General features: G+C 41.5%; 1 protein-coding gene across 1 annotated transcript in view; it reads right to left on the bottom strand.

Moving 5' to 3' along the window:
* Nucleotides 1–235: 235 nt before the first annotated feature.
* TXNDC8 (thioredoxin domain containing 8) overlaps nt 236–21,540 on the bottom strand; it is a 36,685-nt gene continuing 15,380 nt past the window's right edge. The window contains exons 4-6 of the mRNA XM_012113672.4: nt 19,582–19,647; nt 1,196–1,261; nt 236–341 (exon numbers count right to left, since the gene is read on the bottom strand). Of these exons, the coding sequence (XP_011969062.1) occupies nt 279–341; nt 1,196–1,261; nt 19,582–19,647 (195 nt within the window). The 3' untranslated portion in view covers nt 236–278. The remainder of the gene's footprint in view (nt 342–1,195; nt 1,262–19,581; nt 19,648–21,540) is intronic.

The raw sequence follows: 21,540 nt of genomic DNA, 5'->3' as shown, positions 1-21,540 counted from the left end.
TTGCTATGATAGATCCCATCTTCTGCCATCTCTGGAAAACCTTGTTACTGAGCTGGTATTACTCAGCTGTGCAAGGCTAAAAGAATGCAAATGACACTATCTCTGACAGCACAAGAGTTTTGACAGTTTTTGCAGTGAGATTGCGATATGGAATTCAACCTGTAAAGCATCAGGAGAGAGATCAATAGAACACCACAATGTTTGCTGGAAATAAAAACACAACGCATTCACTGTGGCCTTTTAGAACATTGCAAGTGTATTTTGTCTTGGAGATCAGCTTACATGAATTCTCGAATCTTTTCTTCCAGTTTTTTAGCATCAGCTCCACAAAGTTCAAAAATCTGTTCACAAATACACAAGGTGAAATATTTATTGGTTCAAATATGGCAAAGATGAAGCTTTGTGGAATTTTGTTCCTGTTTATAAATTTATCCACTACTCATTTCCATCGTCTGCAAGATACTTTAGAGAGAAATACACATTAACGCACTAAATTGCTGATGTTTTATTTGGCACCTTTTCAAAATTGCTTATGCTAATATTCTAACAGATTTATGTAATTTTCCATGATATTCCTCTAAACTAAGATCTAAAATATATCATGTTGTTCAAAATGAGGAAACCCAATCATCAAAACTTCTCAGGGCATTTATACACACTGATCTTGAGGGCTTGCTAATGCATATACATGATCCCCTAAAATCAAATGGCTTGTGATTTCCCATGCCCTGACTTTAGTTCAGGTAATAATAATGATTCTAAGAAGCACATTTTCTTTTCAACTTTTCACATCTCTGAATTAGGATGGTGCATCTATCATTGAACATCTTATATCTGATGAAATATGGAAGTTAAAGACCCTTACTCTTCATGATCAGTTTTGTACCAATTGTTTGAGGTGGGTTGGAGAAAAGGAAGAGTGTGGGTAAACTGAAGCTGAGATCTGGTGAAGACTTGAGATTCTAGTGAGAAAGGTTTCAGCAGCCAGAAATGGTGTTAGGACTTCGGGGGTAGGGGTTAGAAAAGTCTAAAACTACTTTCAGTGCTCAGTGTGCAACAGGGAAGAAACTAGGCCCACATCTAATGATTCTGCTTCCCCAGGTAGCAGCATGGCGCCTGAGGGCATCATGGTTCATTCTATTTTTTGAAAGTCAACCCCACTCTTGTGCCTCTGTCTTGATCCCATTTCACTTACCGGCTCGCTCAGGGATCCACTTCTATAACAGCAAATTGCTCTTTTGATTCTCGAGAATAGGGTTACCTAAGTGTGGGTGCAGAATTTCATGTTTTATCTGGGTTGTCTGGTTTGTAGCCATCTCCTCTATAACTAGTTCTCTTGGCCTTGGCCACCAGGGGAGGAAGGTGTCAGGAAGGATCTGCAAAAGGCTCTTTCTTAAGAGTCAGTGGCAGCTGGATGGAGCCTCTAGGGCATGGTGAGAGTCTCATGCCCCTCTCAGGCTAGGGGAGGTACCAAGCCAAGAAGTCTTGGCAGGAACAGAGGTCGGACTTGGTCATCTGAATGACCAGGCTTGGCCAGGGGTAGAAAAAGGATGGTAAGCTTAGCCAACTGACCAAAGTACTGAACCCATTGCCAGGAAACTCCTGATCAAGATGAGGCAAAGGAAGCAAGCCTTTGCCTGCTTGGCATGCTCCATGAAGCTGGGGGCTGGGAGCTGGGAGCTTGGGCATGCTTTTTTCACTCTTTTCACTTGAGGATATTAGGACTTCCGAGACAGCTCAACCTGGCCAGAAAGGAACTTTGTCCCTGGTCTCTAACCGATGCTGGGGTGGAAAGCAAGGTGGGAGAGGCTTGGGGTTCACTCCAGTCTCAGTCTGTTTTTCCCCCTGTTTTAAACTATGTTTGCAGTGGCTCCCACTTATCCTTCCTTGTGGCTTCTGTCCAAGGTTCCTCCTGAGTCTCTATCCTCTACTCCTCTGCTTCAGGAGTGGCTTGACTCCAGTGAAGGCACACGTAATAGCTGAGCAGAAGAAAGCACTGGCAAAGAAGGGATGAGAAGTTCCCAAGGTGTGTCTGTTCCCCATGACCACTGCCTCGTAATTCTAGACAGTCCCCCCCACCCCCAGTGGTCTAGAAGATGCGGTTTTATCATTCTTATGGCAATGATTCTAGTGGATCTGATTCTGACTCCTTATCTTAGGATCTCCCCCACTGCCAAAAAGCAGCATGGAGCCAAAGAGTTTGGGGGCCCCTAAAAATGGGCTTCTCTTCTTGGATGAGAGTTCCCTGAACAGAGGGGTGGCACAATCTGTAGGGGTATTAGAAACAGGAGGGCTCACCTCGAAGGGCGATTTCCAGGGAGGGGTGATTTCCATGACCATAGGGATTGTGGTATGCCTACGCTGTGACTTGGGCAGCCAGAAGCCACAAACGCACTAAGAGCCTTGGTAACCGTGGAATTTGACTCCTCTTTCTTCTAGACACATTGAATCTAATACAGGGCCACCATCACGCACCCAGGTACCTGAGCCAGGAAACTGAGGCCACTTAAAATATTCATATATATTCAGAACATTGCACAAATGGCAGCATACAGCTTGGCGACTTATTACAAAAGAGAGCCCACTCGTATAACCACGTCCAGATCAAGATGTAGATATAGCTTAGCTCCTCGCTCCCAGTCATTAATTACCCTGTGCCCAAAGCCAAAGTCTACTCCAGATTTTTCACCACAAATGGGCTGAGTCTGTCTTTGAACGTTTATAAATGGAATTCTATAGTATGTTGTGTGTATTCTTCTGCGCCTGGCTTCTTACTCAACATGATGTTTCTGAGATTTATCTGTGTAATGGCCATACATTCATTTTCAGCTTTTTTTTTTTTTTTTTTTTTTTTTAGTATTCTATTGCATGACTGTAACACAGTTTATCCATTTGGGCTATGACGAAGAGTGCTGCTAGGAACATCCTTTGCACAGACATCTTTGGGGGCATATGAGCACCCATTCTTGTTGGCTTCTGTAGTTTACCTGAAAGGGGGATTACTGCATTCAGCTTTTGTAGGAGTTACCCAACAGCTTTTCAAAGAGATTGCATTGGTGTAAACTCCACCAGCAGGGGATAAGTGTTCTGCTTGTCCCACATGTTTGACAGTGCTTGGTACTGCCAGTCTTCTTCATGCTAACCATTTGGTGGCTTTAGGTGACATTGAATTTGTGTCTGAATTCCATGGTTTTTACCCAATCAACTTTCCCCTGGATTTTAGCAACAGCTTACACTTTGTTTCCTTCTCCAGTCTTATGCCCCTGAGACTTCTCCCCCGCAAAGCTCAAAAGCACAAATCCTGCCATGCTATTTTACTCTGTGAAATTCTTGAGTGTTTCTCCATCATCATAAAATTCAAGCTTCTTACAGGGATCCCTTGATTTTATCTTTTCCACCTCCACTGTCGCTCTCTACCATAAACTCTGGACTCAAGCAACAATTTATAGCTGGATTTGTTTGTTCATTTAATGAATACTTAATGAGTGCCTACAAGATCCAGACATACAATGAACAAAACAAGACAAAATCCCACCACACAGCGCACATTCTAGTGATAATTAAATACTCTTGGTATTTGATTACCAAATAATTCCTGACCTCATACCAGAGATACTTTATAACTCTCTGCTTCTGCTCATTTTTAATCACTTGCTAACCTTAATAATCCTTTAAGATTTAACTCATGAAGACTTCCCTGAAGTCTTTTTCTGTCATCTCATAGTAGCCAGTGCAATTCCAGAATCCAAGAGTTGATTTTATTACACATCTTCCCCACTAGACCAAGGATGGGGACTATATTTTTCCTCCACAGTTTTAGTAGCTAGCTCAGAACCTTACCCAGAGTAGGTGCTCTATTAGAATGGCATTAACTCTGAAGTGAATTGAGCTAAGTTGATTTCTGGTCATTGAGGGCCAAGTGCTAAGTTTTGGGGATTAGGTGTTATCTGTCTTATTCTTTCTTTGTCCAGTTTGACAAAGACAAACATTATCTTTGTGTCTCCCTGTCTAGCACAGGTCTTTGCCTACAGGAGTTTAATAAATGTAGGTAACAAATGAGGAGAAGTTTACTGATAAGGGCTCATTTCATAAGTAGCTTTCTTTCGAAAGGATATATTTGCAAGGCCATTAATATCTAATTTCTGCCCAAAATATTTTTTCATTTTAACCTGAATGTTTAGTTGTACCTCTCAAAGCATGCTCCACTCTGAAGCATTAAGAAGTAGTGTTAACCTTGCTATGCTCAACGACTTCATTTTTCCTGTACAGCTGCCACCCTAGTAATGATTGCTAATGAAAATTTCAAGCTCCAGTTTGCAAAGACCAGTGGAATATATGGTGGTTGTTCATGCATTAGAGAACCACCAACTACATCCAACAATCAGTGCAAAGAAAAATGCCAGGGTTTCCTGGTGGTCCTGTAGCTAAGACTCTATGCTCCCAATGCAGAGGGGCAAGGTTCCATCCCTGGTCAGGGAAGTAGATTCTATATGTCACAACTAAAAGTTTGCTTGCCTAAGAAAGATCCTGCATGCCACAACTAAGACCCAGCAGAGCCAAATAAATAAATAGAAAACCCAAACTTCCATTATGGACATTTTCAAACATACACAAAAATAGAGAATAATAACATGAACACCATCCCCCCATTTACCCACCACCCAGGTGCAACCAGAGGCAGTTTTTTATGCCAAAGACATGCAATCTCCTATGAAGAGTTTATTCCTGCTACTGGGAAAATGCAAGGGTGCTGGTGAGACAGTGACTTCTAAGAATATACATCAAGGAATCTGGCTAGTGATGTCCTTATAGAATAAGTATAAAATACTTTGGTCAGTTGATACACAACTGAGTGAATACTGAAGTTACATTTGGACCACTTGTGTGAAAGTTCGACAATTTTCAGACATCTGCAGTTAGAAATAACAGCAGCAATAAAATTCTCAAAGCAACAGCAACAACCAACATAAACCAAAAAGCCCAACCAAACTAACCCACACAAGATACTTCTTGGAGGATGAGCTGTGGAAATACTTGTATGAACAATACAAGTTTATAACTGAAATAGTATGATACTCTTTTTCTTCTAAGACATTATATGTGATTAATAAGATGAAAAGGGTATATCCCAACAAGGGAACGTTTAAAAGTACCTCAACCTTCTATTGAGAGGTGGATAGGGTTAGTTAGAGTTGGTTCCTATCTTGGCTTTTTTCTCTGACTCTCTGACTCCAGCCACACTCATTCTTTCCTCAGAACCATCTGCATCATATTGCAAGTATTTGCACACTTCCTCTTTCACTATCACAACACCCAGAACAGACTCTGCAAATGCAAGCAGGTAAATTACGGTTTTTGGAGCTTAGCAAAATCTAACCAAGAAGACATGGCCTCTTTGAAATAGTCTGTTTCAAACAACTTGAATTTACTTGCACCTGAATTTAAGAAAAAAGCATATAAAGCAATCTGTTAGCTAATCTTTCCTTAGTCTGTACTGGCCCCTTTCTCAACTTGTTCCAGTAGTGAGATTTCGATAACATGCTAATTCACTTTCATTTTCCTGTAGTAGAGTTAGAAACTGCCTATGCACCTGTTTCTCAGTGCACTGGTGGCATAAATACTTTTTTGGTAAGGGACCTGGTAATACCCATCTTAGGTTTTATAGGCCATATGGTCTTTGTCGAAACTACTCAAATCAACTCTCTGCACTATCTGCAACTTTTACATAAATCTAAATGTTTTCTCTATAAATCTATAAAGTTATATAATATTAAAAATACAGTATACTTTTTATAATGATAATGCAGCAATAAACTTCCTTTTTCTAAAGAAAAATCTACTCAAGTTATTAGGAGAATCACTGACTAAAACTACTCAAGCTGGCTAGGCATGATAGTAACCACCTGGGTGAGTTATCTTATGACAGGAGGTCCTGGTAAGGAATGTGGAACTAACAAGCTACATCAACCAGAAGAATTTGGGAAAAGTCTAAAGGAGAGAGGAGATGCCAGTTCATGTCTCCTACCAACCTCCCAGAATCCTTCTCACTGGACTCCATCTTGGCTGAGAGATACGCGTGCCACCAGGAAGAAGTCTGAGTCACAATGATTGGCCAGGGACAACCCGGAAACTAACTCTATTACCATAAAGCCTGAGACTGCGAGCCATGTGAAAGAGCAGTTCTCCTGGGTTCCCTTACCTTCCTGCTCTCTGCTCAGGCGCCCCTTCCCAATCAAATCTTTTGTTTTTCAACACATGCATCTCCTCAGACAATTCATTTCCGAGTGTTAGACAAGAGGCCACTCTCAGGCCCTGGAAGGGGTCCCCCTTCCTGCAACAAAAACAGCTATTGTAGATAATATTTAAACAAATGGGCATGGCTGTGTCCCAGTAAAACTGTGGGGTCAGATTTCTCCCTGGGGTCATAGTTTGCCAACTATGAATAACTATGCCATCAACTAAAGCTGCCTGAAAGTCAGTCACTCAGGACAAGGTGGCTTTCTGCTGGAGGGGAAAAAAGAGGCATGAATCTGGTGTTGTAGGAATTTATATCAAGCTTCATTGAGAGTGATTCTGGACTCTGACCAGAGAAAATGTTATCCTGCCCATTACTGGAAGAGTGGGAGGGAATTTTGTTCTCAGGGATAAAAACAGTTTTGGAGCCATTCCTTTCAATGGCATGTACTATTGTTTTTACGTTTCCTTTAAGCAATCTGCTCAACTGTCCAGTATTGGGAAAATATACCTGTTTGCTATATCCCTTCACTTTCTTCTCCCTACGTTCAAAGATAAGCTTATCAGCTGAGCCTAGACAAAGGAATGAGCTCATGCCTGTTCTCTTCCTTTTAGGAGTGTCTGCTCAAGGGACAGGTCTGTCTCCTTCTGGAAAGCATATTGGAAGTAAGCCTAATATCTGCCTTTTAAAGATAGCTCTGGAAAGCTATCACCCTCCCTTTGGGGGCTAAATAGTTACAAAAAGCAGCTTCCCTTTGGCTCAGATGGGAAAGAATCTGCCTGCAAGGCAGGATACCCAGGTTCAATCAGGGTCGGGAAGATTCCTTTGGAGGATGGAATGGCTACCCATGCCAGTATTCTTGGCTGCAGAATTCCATGGACAGAGAAGCCTGGCAGGCTACAGTCCACTGGGTCTCAAAGAGTCGGTCACAACTGAATGACTAACACTTTTTTTTCCACCATTACAAAAACAGTAGTATCTCTTCCATCTGGGTGGGTAAGTGTGTCCTCTGCAGTCCTAGATTCTCCCATAGATGGGTCATCTCAAAGTCTAGGTTCCAAGAATCTAGTGGAAAGTCTTTTGACATGGATCTAAGCCATGCTCTTCAATTACCACAATTTAGCAGTACCGCTACTTTTAATAAAGGTGACACTTCAATTTTCCACATGAATCCATGTGAGAGAAAAGGTTAACATAACAGGTCTGGTTGCTTATTCCTGGTGTGTCTCCAAGAGAACCATGACTTCACTAAGTCCTGGGGACTGTGGTCCTCCAAGTGTTCCTTGTGTTAGCGATGGATGATTTTGTTGTATATATTTCTGGAGCAATGGACTATGCCATTGCTGGCTTATTAAGCTGCTTTGCATAAACATCAATAATGATAATGTGCACCTAGTTTTACTGTTGAGTTTCCATTGTTATGGCTGGTTGTGAAGCGATGGTTGCTTAGCAAGGTTTGTGTATGTGACCAGTCCCCATATAAAAGAACTTAGACCCAGAGACTCAAAAAGGCATTCCTAGGCAGAGACATTCCGCATATATCCTTGAGCTAGGGAGTGCTTGTCCAGGGGTACTTCGAAACTTAGGTACTGCTAAGTAGCTCTGGACAAGGAAGAACATCAGAAATTTGTGCTGGACCTTTCTAGACTCCAACAATGCCTATCTTTCTTCCCCCTGTTGTTTCAACTCTATGTTTATGGCTGTAATAAATCTTAGCTATGAATATAACATGCTATTGAGTCTTGTTAATCCTTTTGTGAATCACTGAATGAAACACTCCTATGATTTCAACAATTTAATATTCAGAGAAGAACAGGGCTGGGACTAGGGTGGAAAATTTAAGGGGTGCCAAAAAAATTTAGTAATGAAGATAAATAATACCTTAGTACTTAAAAAAAATACTTAAAAAAGTATTAAAATTTAATGCAAAAAAAAAAAAAAACCCATGATAAACAAAACATCAAAAATTCAAATGAAGACATGTTTCCACCCAACAAGGGCAGTATCTTGCCTCACCCAAAACCGTGCCCTGGAGAAAAGACATACACAAGTAATTACTGCCTTTAAGTTGCTAACGCTGAGAGCTGTATCTTTAGCAATCTTCAGCAAGGTTGCTAAATGGTGGTACATAGTTGCTGTACTTCTCTGACTTTCCCCTCATGTTCACTTAGTTCTTGCCTCCTCCAGTCAATTAATCTCTGCCAACACATTAGATGCCCATGGGGCTTTTATGTAACCCCTTCGAGGGATTGATACCTCTCAGAGCCCCGAAGACCAAGTAAAAGCGCTTTTCTTTTTCCCCTCACGCAGAATGCCTCTGTAACTGTGTGGGCTAAGTTGCTTCAGTCGTGTCCAATTCTTTGCAACCCTATGAACAGGAGCCCACCAGATTCCTCTGTCCATGGGACTTTCCAAGCAAGAATACTGGAGTGGATTGCCATGCCCTCCTCCAGGGGATCTTCCTGATGCAGGGATCTAACTTGCATCTTTCATGTCTCTTACATTGGCAGGTGGGTTCTTCACCACTCTGCCCACCTGGGAAGCCACAATCTATTAAGACTGAAACCACTGGGTAGGTAACTCCAGAATGCTAAGATGACTTAGCTTAAATGCATACTGTAGTTACTCAAAGAGCTTTAGAGGTCTCTGATAACCTTTATTCCTATATTTCTATTTACCTATAAATTTTCAGGGAGATAGGTACACAGCTAGGGCCTGGGGCTCGAATAATAGCTACATTTCATAGTATACACCAAGTCTAGTGTGAGGCACTTTATTTACATTGTCACAAATTTTCATGATCAACGTTCAAAGACACATGATGTTGTCACTATGAAGAATGAAACTGAGCCCGAAGGTGGTTAAGGTACATTCCCAAGATCCTCACTAATAAGAAGCAGACCTGGAATTTAACTTACAATCATTTGACTCCAGAGATGGCAAGTCAGCCACAGATACTTTTTTCGAGTGGTAGGTCAAATGCTGTTTTTTATGAATATGAACAAAGACCATTTGGGAGGGTGATTCTCCAGGGACCACCATTCTCCTCACTTCCTGCCTGGCCCTTGAAGATGCTGAGTATGTGACCGCTGCTTCCAATCCTATCCTCTTTCCAGCACCTAAAGGTGCTGCTCATTTGGAATTCTTTTCATCTCTGTGCCTCCTTCAAGGAGGGTGCTTGCTGGAAATGATGTCCATGTCCTCAGCTGGAGCCCACAATTCACACCCATAAGGGCAAGAGTTTCCTTTCACTTAAAATGAGAGCTCTGTTCTTCTGAATTATTCATTTGTGAATAACTCGTTTATTAGCATCTATGTACTTACATCCCTTCGCTCTCATCTTTCCTAAGTGCTTTGGGGAACCATCTTACTCTCATATCAAAAGATGAAAAAGTAAAAGTGGAAGTCGCTCAGTCGTGTCCGACTCTTTGTGACCCCATGGACTGTATAGTCCAGTGAATTCTCCAGGCCAGAATACTGGAGTGGGTAGCCTTTCCCTTCTCCAGGGGATATTCCCAACCCAGGGATCGAACCCGGGTCTCCTGCATTGCAGGTGGATTCTTTACCAGCTGAGCCAGAAGGGAAGCCCAAGAATACTGCAGTAGGTAGCCTTATCTCTTCTCCAGGGGATCTTCCCAACCCAGGAATCAAACCAGGGTCTCCCACAATATAGGCAGATTCTTTACCAACTGAGTTATCAGGGAAGCCCAAAAGATGAAAAGATGGAACCAATTTTTGAGTGTTGGCCCATATTTAAGCAGTTGACTAAGACCTGGCAAATCTGTTGCTCTTCCTTCTCTCTATTCCACAGACTTCTACCAGTTAGTCTGGAACCAATGTTATGAACATGGGGGATCTAGTGATCAGCTTCAGAGGTTCAATCAGCTTCAGAGGTTCACTGAATAGCCTAGCAATATATGCACATTTCGATTTAGGTGCATACGTATATTCTTCTGGAAAGAGTTTATAGTCTCCATTGGATTTTAAGAGGGTCTATAAACCAAGTTTATGAACTACTCTTAACAGAATATAGTGTAATATTCTGGTCACAAAAATCAGCCAAGGTTTTGGGTGTCCCATCTGAAAGACATCAGAGCAAGACTCAAGGGGCCTTTTTACTTTTTGTTTTCTTTTTCTTTTTAGTTTAAAAAAATTATTTATTTTTAATTGAAGGATAATTGTTTTCCAATATTGTGTTGGTTTCTGCCACACATCACCATGAATCAGCCATAGGTACACCTAGTCCCCTTCTTTTTGAACCTCCCTCCCACCTCCTACCCCATCCCTCTAGGCTGTTACAGAGCCCCACTTTGAGTTCCCTGAGTCATACAGCAAATTCCCTCTGGCTATCTATTTTACACTGTAGTGTATATGTTTCCATGATATCTTTCTTTCTTCTTTTAACCACAGTGAATCTTACTGGAACACGCTATGATGGCCTAGATGGAAACACTCAGGGGCAGAGCAGGAAAGAACCATCCCACCGTATTTATTACCTGGAATTTGCTATGGCTGGCCTTTGGCCTAAAACTGTGAAATAATTATAGCTGTTGTTTACAGTGCATCCCAGCCAGATGTCCACCCAACCTCTGCATGAAAACTTTCAGCAGCAGGGAAGGCTCATTATCTACCATAACCCTAGGTCATAGTTATGTAGCTTCATTTGATTTAGATTTTTAAAGTTTTATTTTGTGTATAGTCAATGCGCTTTGTGAATATTTCAAATGAGCAAGACTCAAGGGGCTAAAATAATAAAACCAGAGGCTTTCCTGGTGGCTCAGTCGTAAATAATCCCTCTGCCAACGCAGGAGACACAGGTTCGATCTCTGATCTGGAAAGATCCTACATGCAGCAGAGCGACTAAGCCCGTGTTCCAAAACTATCGAGCCTGTGCTCTAGAGCCTGGGAGCTGCAACTACTGAGCCCACATGCCTCAGCTACTGAAGGCTGCCTGCCCTAGAGTCTATGCTCCACAACAAGAGAAGCCACCCCAACAAGAAGCCCGCACACAGCAATTAGAGAGCGGCCCCCGCTTGCCGCAACTAGAGAAAGAAACCTGCACAGCAGCAAAGACCCAGCACGGCCAAAAATAAATAAAAGTATTAAAAAATATATAACAAAGCCATTAAAGGATGATCCAGGGTGGAGTTGGCAGTTAGGAAATGCCAGGAAACAGAAGGTAAGGGAGACTATTGTATTTGAGTAGAAGAGGTAATCCTGAGATTTTTGGCAGCAATGAAAAGAGAGAAACCTAAGGGATTCCCTAAGTCTTCTGGTCTAATGAGAGGAAGCTGATCATATTTTCAAGGGAGGCGAACATTCCCCTGACTCTCAGTCCTATGAGGAATTATCATAAGGTTTTTTATACAGTGTACATTTTAAAAGACATTAATAGACAGTGGCTCTTTGCCAGATGTTTTACCAGAAATGTAAAGACATTTCTCATAACATTTCTTCAGTTCAGTTCAGTTCAGTTCAGTCGCTCAGTTGTGTCCGACTCTTTGCAACCCCATGAATCGCAGCACACCAGGCCTCCCTGTCCATCACCATCTCCCAGAGTTCACTCAGACTCACATCCATCAAGTCCGTGATGCCATCCAGCCATCTCATCCTGGGTTGTCCCCTTCTCCTCCTGCCCCCAATCCCTCCCAGCATCAGAGTATCTTCCAATGAGTCAACTCTTCGCATCAGGTGGCCAAAGTATTGCAGTTTCAGCTTTAGCATCATTCCTTCCAAAGAAATCTCAGGGCTGATCTCCTTCAGAATGGACTGGTTGGATCTCCTTGCAGTCCAAGGGACTCTCAAGAGTCTTCTCCAACACCACAGTTCAAAGGCATCAATTCTTTGGCACTCAGCCTTCTTCACAGTCCAACTCTCACATCCATACATGACCACAGGAAAAACCATAGCCTTGACTAGACGGATCTTAGTCGGCAAAGTAATGTCTGCTTTTGAATATACTATCTAGGTTGGTCATAACTTCTCTTCCAAGGAGTATGCGTCTTTTAATTTCATGGCTGCAATCACCATCTGTAGTGATTTTGGAGCCCCCAAAAATAAAGTCTGACACTGTTTCTACTGTTTCCCCATCTATTTCCCATGAAGTGATGGGACCAGATGCCATGATCTTCCCTTTCTGAATGTCGTTTCTGAGCTTTAGGCCAACTTTTTCGCTGTCCTCTTTCACTTTCATCAAGAGGCTTTTAGCTCCTCTTCACTTTCTGCCATAAGGGTGGTGTCATCTGCATATCTGAGGTTATTGATATTTCTCCTGGCAATCTTGATTCCAGCTTGTGTTTCTTCCAGTCCAGCGTTTCTCATGATGTTCTCTGTATATAAGTTAAATAAGCAGGGTGACAATATACAGCCTTGATGTACTCCTTTTCCTATTTGGAACCAGTCTGTTGTTCCATGTCCAGTTCTAACTGTTGCTTCCTGATCTGCATACAGATTTCTCACGAGGCAGGTCAGGTGGTCTGGTATTCCCATCTCTTGAGGAATTTTCCATAGTTTATTGTGATCCACACAGTCAAAGGCTTTGGCATAGTCAATAAGGCAGAAATAGATGTTTTTCTGGAACTCTCTTGCTTTTTCCATGATCCAGCAGATGCTGGCAATTTGATCTCTGGTTCCTTTGCCTTTTCTAAAACCACCTTGAACATCAGAGAGTTCACGGTTCAAGTATTGCTGAAGTCTGGCTTGGAGAATTTTGAGCATTACTTTACTAGCATGTGAGATGAGTGCAATTGTGCAGTAGTTTGAGCATTCTTTTGCATTGCCTTTCTTTGGAATTGGAATGAAAACTGACCTTTTCCAGTCCTGTGGCCACTGCTGAGTTTTCCAAACTTGGTGGCATATTGAGTGCAGCACTTTCACAGCATCACCTTTCAGGATTTGAAACAGCTCAACTGGAATTCCATCACCTCCACTAGCTTTGTTCGTAGTGATGCTTTCTAAGGCCCACTTGACTTCACATTCCAGGATGTCTGGCTCTAGGTTAGTGATCACATCATTATGATTATCTGGGTTGTGAAGATCTTTTTGTACAGTTCTTCTGTGTATTCTTGCCACCAACATTTCTTCATAGGAGCTCAATTCTAGGGGTTTTAAAAATACTAGATAAGTAGCAGTTAACTGCTTCAGTAAGTCAATTTTCAGTAGTGCCATGCCAGAAGAAAGAGAATATTTATGGAAGTGGTCTCAGAGAACTGAACTTAATTTTTTGCCACCCCAGGAAAATGGTGACTGTTACAGGTAGTCTTCCTATTGACAGGTGGGGGTAAATTCACTGGTAGCGGTGGTGGTTGTAGTGGTTTAGTCGCTAAGTTGTGTCCAACTCTTGTGACTCCATGGACTGTAGCTCACCAGGCTCCTCTGTCCATCAAATTTTCCAGGCATGAATACTGGAGTAGGTTGCCATTTCCTTCTCCAGGGCATCTTCCGGACCCAGGAATCAAACCTGAGTCTCTTGCCTCTCCTGCATTGGCAAGTGGGTTCTTTACCAGCTGGATCACTGGGGAAGCCCAAAAGATTTATAATACTGCATCTATATATTTCTCCCACCCCATTTTTTGGATGCCTTTTTTTTTTTTTTGCACAGAAGGTTGATATTTTTTGTCAGTCAGAACCAGCATTACAAATCTTTTCCACAGGTTTTCAAATGATATCTAAATTGCTACAGATATGAGTCCTTCTGGAGATATGATTACATATCAGTTCAGTTCAGTTGCTCAGTTGTGTCCAACTCTTTGTGACCCCATGAATCACAGCACGCCAGGCCTCCCTGTCCATCACTGTCTCCTGGAGTTCACTCAGACTCATGTCCATCGAGTCAGTGATGCCATCCAGCCATCTCATCCTCTGTTGTCCCCTTTTCCTCCTGCCCCAAATCCCTCCCAGCATCAGAGTCTTTTCCAATGAGTCAACTCTTCGCATACACACAAACAAAATATTTGGAAAACTCAGCAGTGGCCACAGGACTGGAAAAGGTCAGTTTTCATTCCAATCTCAAAGAAAGGCAATGCCAAAGAATGTTCAAACTACTGCACAATTGCATTCATTTCACACGCTAGCAAGGTAATGCTCAAAATTCTCCAAGCCAGGCTTCAGTAGTTCATGACCTGAGAACTTCCAGATGTACAAGCTGGATTTAGAAAAGGCAGAAGAACCAGGGATCAAGTTGCCAACAGCCACTGGATCACAGAAAAAGTAAGAGAATTTCAGAAAAACATCTACTTCTGCTTCATTGACTATGCTAAAGCCTTTGACTGTATGGATCACAACAAACTGTGGAAAATTCTTAAAGAGATGGGAATGCCAGAGTACCCTACCTGTCTCCTGAGAAATCTGTATGCGGGCCAAGAAGTAACAGTTAGAACTGGACGTGGAACAATAGACTGGTTCAAAATCAGGAAAGGAGTACATCAAGGCTGTATACTGTCACCCTGCTTATTAACTTATATGCAGAGTACAGCATGTGAAATGCTGGATGACTCATAAGCTGGAACCAAGTCTGCTGGGAGAAATATTAACAATCTCAGATATGCAGATGACACTACCCTTATGGCAGAAGGTGAAGAGGAACTAAAGAGACTCTTGATAAAGGTGAAAGAGGAGAGTGAAAAAGCCGGCTGAAAACTCAACATTCAAAAAACTAAGATCTTGGCATCTGGTCCCATCATTTCATGGCAAATAGATGGGGAATAAAATGGAAACAATGGCAGATTTTATTTCCTTGGGCTCCAAAATCACTGTGGATAGTGACTGCAGCCATGAAACTAAAAGACACTTGCTCCTTGGAAAAAAAGCTGTAACAAATGTAGATAGCATATTAAAAAGCAGAGACATCACTTTACCAATAAAAGTCTATATAGTCAAAGCTGTGGCTTTTCCAGTAGTCAGGTACGATGTGAGAGGTGGACCATGAAGAAGGCTGAGCACCGAAGAATTGATGCTTTTGAATTGTGGTGCTGGAGAAGACTCTTGAGAGTCCCTTAGACAGCAAGGAGATCAAACCAGCCAATCCTAAAGGAAATCAATCCTGAATATTCATTGGAAGGACTGATGCTGTAGCTGAAGCTCCAATACTTTGGCCACCTGAGATGAAGAGCTGACTCTTGGAAAAGATCCTGATGATGGAAAAGATCAAGGGCAGGAGAAGAAGGGGGCCAAAAGAGGATGATATGGTTGGATGGTATCATCAACTCAATGGACAAGAGTTTGAGCAAATTGCGGGTGACAGAGAAGGACAGGGAAGCCTGACATACTGCAATTTATGAGGTTGCAAAGAGTTGGATATGACTTAGCATCTGAACATTTGATATCATGATATAAACATACCAAGTTTTAAAAAATAACCCCATAAACATCAATAGCATAAGCATAAACAGCATGCTAATGTAGTTCTATTCAACAAGAAATTCTAGTCTCAGGAACATTTCTTGGGAGATAAATATCCATGTGATAATCAAAGGCTTGCTGGATGACTCTGCAGTTAGAATATAGGGAGGCAGATCAGCTTAATGGACAGGGTCACTTGACTTTATTTTCCATTAGCTAATCGGCATAAAATTCATAAAATTCAAATTTAAGCTCCTTGGTGATCCCTACAATACAGGTATCCTGTTCCATTAATTCAAAAGGGATCCATACCCTACAGACACCAGTCAAGAAATACTTGACTGATAAGAGGTTGCTCCACCCCTAGGGCAGGGCTCTTTTACCTCCAGACAGAACTGAGACCAAACAGGACCAAGTCTTTCCTCAAAAGCATGGCTATGGATTTGCTCCAGAGCCTAGATACAGAATCAACTGAGAATCCAAAGTTTTATTTTTGCAACACAGGGAAAAAACTGTTGAGTAGCAGCAGCCATCAGGCAATATCATCTGTAAAGAGAAGGAAACCAGAAAGCTGTTCTGAGCTGGCAAGAAACTTTCTCTGAGTCTGATTAATACAAGGATAAAATCAGGAAGGGAGACAGAGCTGGTGGGGGATGCAGGGGAAAGACAGCAAGATGCATTTGTGCACACAGTCATTCATTTGTTCACTCACTGGTGATGGTTTAGTTACTAAGTAGTGTCCGACTGTTGACACCCTATGGACTGTAGCCCGCTAGGCTCTTCTCTCTATGGGATTTCCCAGGCAAGAATACTGGAGTGGGTTACCATTTCCTTCTCCAGGGGATCTTCCCAACCCAGGGATCAAACCTGGATCTCCTGCATTGCAGGTGGATTCTTTATCAACTGAGTCACCATCAAACACAAAGTGGGTGTTTTCTATAGAGGAGGGATTCTCCTAGACACTGGGGTTTCAAATCAGACATGAACAACTCCAAGTACTTGGAAGAGAATGAGAATAATATATGAAGTTAAGTTCTGAGTCACACAAAAAATGTGCTTGGGAACATAGACTGGGTTAAAATCATGGAGAAATTCGAGTCAGACTGGAATACAAGGGTCCAGTCTTGATCCTATAGGTAACGGCAGAGGAGGGGTATAAAAATTTAAATAAGAGGATGACATACATGGAGCAAGGAATTATTTGGAAAAGAAAACAAGAGCTTTGGTGTGAACTTGAGGCTATTGTTTAAGTTAAAGATATTTATAGCTAGAATTTGAATTGGGGGATGAAATTAATGGAGAGAGGTAGAATGGGAAAAAGATAGAGCCTTGGGAAACACTTACATGTGAGAACAGCTGGAGATAAAGAAGCCAGAGGAAAACCTGGGTAGGAATCAAGGATCAAAGCCAAAAGAGGAGGAAGTTCCCAGGGTATAGAAGCTGATCAGTTAATGCACTTTGGCGTAAGCAAGGGATACTAGGATTGAGAAACGGGAATTTAAACTAGGTGCAAGAAGATCCTTGATAACTTTCAAGACTGTCGATGAGGGAATGAGTGGAAAATGAGAATTGGAAGCAGTGAATACATCTAATTCTTTTAAGAGTTAGATTGTGAATAAACGAGAATAGTCTGAGAGAACAGATATATTCATTAGAAATGTTTTAGTTCCAAATGACAGAAAAAGCAACCCAAAGTTTATATAACTGAAGAATTTATGGGGGTAGTTCAGGCTTCAGACATACATAGATTCAGGGTTCCATCAATGCCATGGGCACTTCTTGGCCTGATTCTGCTTTCCTCTGTATGGTAGCTTCATTTTTAGGTTCCCTTTGGTGGCAAGCCAGCTATAAGAGCTTTAGCACTTTATCTTTCCAAGTTCAAATTCAGTGCAATCAAAGTGAGAGACTTACTGAACTGCTTAAGCAAAATCCTGGAATTAGCTCTGGTTGGGTTTGGATTGGCTTGACTGGAGTGAAGGGCCCATTCCTGACGGTGATAGAGTTCATTGATTGGTCTACACCTGGAGATGGACCCTAAGGAAGTACATGGACTAAGCACTAGAAGGGGCTTGGTTTCCTGGAGGAAAATCAGAGAACTGCTAAAAAGGGAATGGAGAGTGGTAGCTGGGTAGCAGAAACCAGTAAGAGTCCAATGACCAGGTTTGAAAGAGGATAACTATGGATAAAGGCATGGCACAGATGGGAGGGATGCAGTCAAGAGACAGATGGAACTGACTTCAAAGGAGGAAGCATCTTCATTTCTGAGATGGAATAGAAGAGAAGACAATAAAAGATGACACACAAACAATTTGATAATGTAGGTAAGTGGAGTTGAGAAGGCATGTGTTAAACTGTCTCAATTTTCAAGTAAAAACTCAAGAGAGGAAACAGGTAGTGTTATCTTTTGGGGGAAGAATTATTTAAATCTAATGCCTCAATTATGTTACAGCAAGCACATATGAACAAGCAGAAATTGAAAATAAAATTCTATAGCTAGCATATCAAATGATCTCATTCTTTATACTGCAAACATAATCTTTAAGAGTGAAGTATGAGTTTTTTAACTTTATATATATTCCTCATAACCCTTTTTATTTTATTGAATATTTTTAACTCATTAAAAAATTCTAAAACATTTTTATAATTTTGAAAGGTTACTTTCCATTTATAGTTATTACAAAACATTGGCCATATTCCCATGTTGTACAATACCTCCTTGAGCCTGTCACATCCAATAGTTTGTGCCTCCCACTCCTCTACCCCTATATTGCACTCCTACCTGTAACCACTAATTTGTTTTCTATATCTGTGAGTCTGCTTCTTTTCTATTCATAGTTCTTAGTTGTATACTCTTTCATAGACTAGATGGGCTTTCCAGGTGGTACTAGTGGTGAAGAACCCGTTTGCCAATGCAGGAGACATTAGAGATGCGTGTTTGATCCCTGGGTCAGGAAGATCCCCTGGAGAAGGGCATGGCACCCCACTCCAGTTTCTTGCCTGGAGAATCCCATGGACAGAGGAGCCTGGCAGACTACAGTCCACAGGGCCACAAAGAATAACACATGACTGAAGCAACTCAGCACACACATAGACAAGATGTATCATAAATCACTTAAGCCACTTTACTAAAAAAAGTAATTTACACGGCTTCCATATTTTGTTAGAAATAATGCTACAATTACCATGCACTTAGATGTTTATTTTTCCATGAGGTATTTTCATTAGCAAAAGTTCCCCAAAATGGGATAGTGTATGAAAGGGAATGAACAGTTTATTCCTCTTAAGTTTATTGCAAAATCACCTTTCATAAGGTATACACAGGTGTCCATGCTCCCAAGTCATATACATTATTACTAGTTTCATCACACGAAGTATTTGAGATATTTCATTCCATTAATATCTTCAAAATAACTAACATAACATATTTGTGGGTCAGGAAGGGTCTAAAAAGTTTAGTTGTGTTAATTCATTTCATTTTCCAAACAATCCTACAAGGGAAGGGGAAACTTGCTATGATTCATGTTTTTACAGATAGAGAAACTAAGATACCAAGAGCTTAGTAAGTTAACTGCTAGGAAATGGAAGAACTGGTTTTTGAACCACAGAAATCTGAATCCAGACCCTGCCTGTTCAACCAGTAGGCCATATTACCTTGTGATTGCTTTTGACTGACATTCACTCGAGTGTTGTTAAAATTGCATATACATTTGTGCAAGAGTTTCATCATGTCTTTTGTTGTAAGGTTATTTTTTAATGGTCATGCCCCCAGAGAGAGGCAAGAGTGGGGTATTTCGTATAGATTTGGACACTTCAAATGGTCTGAATGGGAGATTTCTCACACTTCACCCCCCCTTTAACTCCTTGCCAATATGTAGTTCAGAAACTAAGAATTGCATTGCTATAAAAATAAGTACAGTTGTTTCATCCATCCAGGATACCTCAGGCCTTTTTTAGACTCTGATGGCTTTATAATCTATTTCAACCTGCCAGTTACAATAGAAACATACCTTCTTGGTTTGCTTGAACAACTGAAATGTGGGTACTGCTTTGATCTGGTAAGTTTGGGCCAACTCCTAGAAAAGAAAAGAAATGGAATGAAGTCATCATTTTTGTATCCTCTTTTTGGACCAAGAATGGTACTTGGTGATGTCTCAGGAGGCATGCCTGAGAGCCCAGGGATAGCTGATACTTTACAGATTCTTTTGCCAAGAACTTTCCTAACATATCCTCAAAGCCTCCAGGAATCTTAAAACATAAAGTGACTGTTTCCAACATTCCTGAGCTTTCTCACTGATGGACTCTAGGAGCCAAAGCAGCATGGACTGAAGAACAAAACAAGCTCTACTTAAAAGAGCTTGTGAAAGACTGAAGAAGGCCCCAGCAGAACCCAATATGGAAAGAGCATATTGCAAAGAAATAAGAATGAGTAAAATCTGGTGATGTCCATGTGTAGAGTCTTCTCTTGTGTTGTTGGAAGAGAGTGTTTGCAATGACCAGTGCATTTTCTTGGCAAAACTCTATTAGTCTTTGCCCTGCTTCATTCCGCATTCCAAGGCCAAATTTGCCTGTTACTCCAGGTGTTTCTTGACTTCCTACTTTTGCATTCCAGTCCCCTATAATGAAAAGGACATCTTTTTGGGGTGTTAGTTCTAAAAGATCTTGTAGGTCTTTATAAAACCATTCAGCTTCAGTTTCTTCAGCGTTACTGGTTGGCGCATAGACTTGTATAACTGTGATATTGAATGGTTTGCCTTGAGACGAACAGAGATCATTCTGTCATTTTGAGATTGCATCCAAGTACTGCATTTTGGACTCTTTCGTTGACCATGATGGCTACTCCATTTCTTCTGAGGGATTCCTGCCTGCAGTAGTAGATGTAATGGTCGTCTCAGTTAAATTCACCCATTCCAGTCCATTTTATTTCGCTGATTCCTAGAATGTCGACGTTCACCCTTGCCATCTCTTGTTTGACCACTTCCAATTTGCCTTGATTCATGGACCTGACATTCCATGTTCCTATGCAATTTTGCTCTTTACAGCATTGGATCTTGCTTCTATCACCAGTCACATCCACAGCTGGGTATTGTTTTTGCTTTGGCCCTATCCCTTCATTCTTTCTGGAGTTATTTCTCCACTGATCATTGCCAACATCCGCTGGATCATGGAAAAAGCAGGAGAGTTCCAGAAACACATCTATTTCTGCTTTATTGACTATGCCAAAGCCTTTGACTGTATGGATCACAATAAACTGTGCAAAATTCTGAAAGAGATGGGAATACCAGACCACCTGACCTGCCTCTTGAGAAATCTGTATGCAGGTCAGGAAGCAACAGTTAGAACTGGACATGGAACAACAGACTGGTTCCAAATAGGAAAAGGAGTATGTCAAGGCTGTATATTGTCACCCTGCTTATTTAACTTATATGCAGAGTACATCATGAGAAACGCTGGACTGGAAGAAACACAAGCTGGAATCAAGATTGCCGGGAGAAATATCAATAACCTGAGATATGCAGATGACACCACCCTTATGGCAGAAAGTGAAGAGGAACTAAAAAGCCTCTTGATGAAAGTGAAAGAGGAGAGTGAAAAAGTTGGCTTAAAGATCAACATTCAGAAAACGAAGATCATGGCATCTGGTCCCATCACTTCATGGGAAATAGATGGGGAAACAGTAGAAGCATTGTCAGACTTTATTTTTGGGGGCTCCAAAATCACTGGAGATGGTGACTGCAGCCATGAAATTAAAAGACGCTTACTCCTTGGAAGCAAAGTTATGACCAACCTAGATAGTATATTCAAAAGCAGAGACATTACTTTGCCGACTAAGGTCCGTCTAGTCAAGGGTATGGTTTTTCCTGTGGTCATGTATGGATGTGAGAGTTGGACTATGAAGAAGGCTGAGCACCGAAGAATTGATGCCTTTGAACTGTGGTGTTGGAGAAGACTCTTGAGAGTCCCTTGGA

This window comes from Ovis aries, chromosome 2 (genome assembly GCF_016772045.2).
Source record: "Ovis aries strain OAR_USU_Benz2616 breed Rambouillet chromosome 2, ARS-UI_Ramb_v3.0, whole genome shotgun sequence".
Taxonomy (NCBI): Eukaryota; Metazoa; Chordata; class Mammalia; order Artiodactyla; family Bovidae; genus Ovis; species Ovis aries.
Note: the sequence above shows the minus strand (reverse complement) of the source record. Positions and strands in the feature narration are given on the sequence as shown.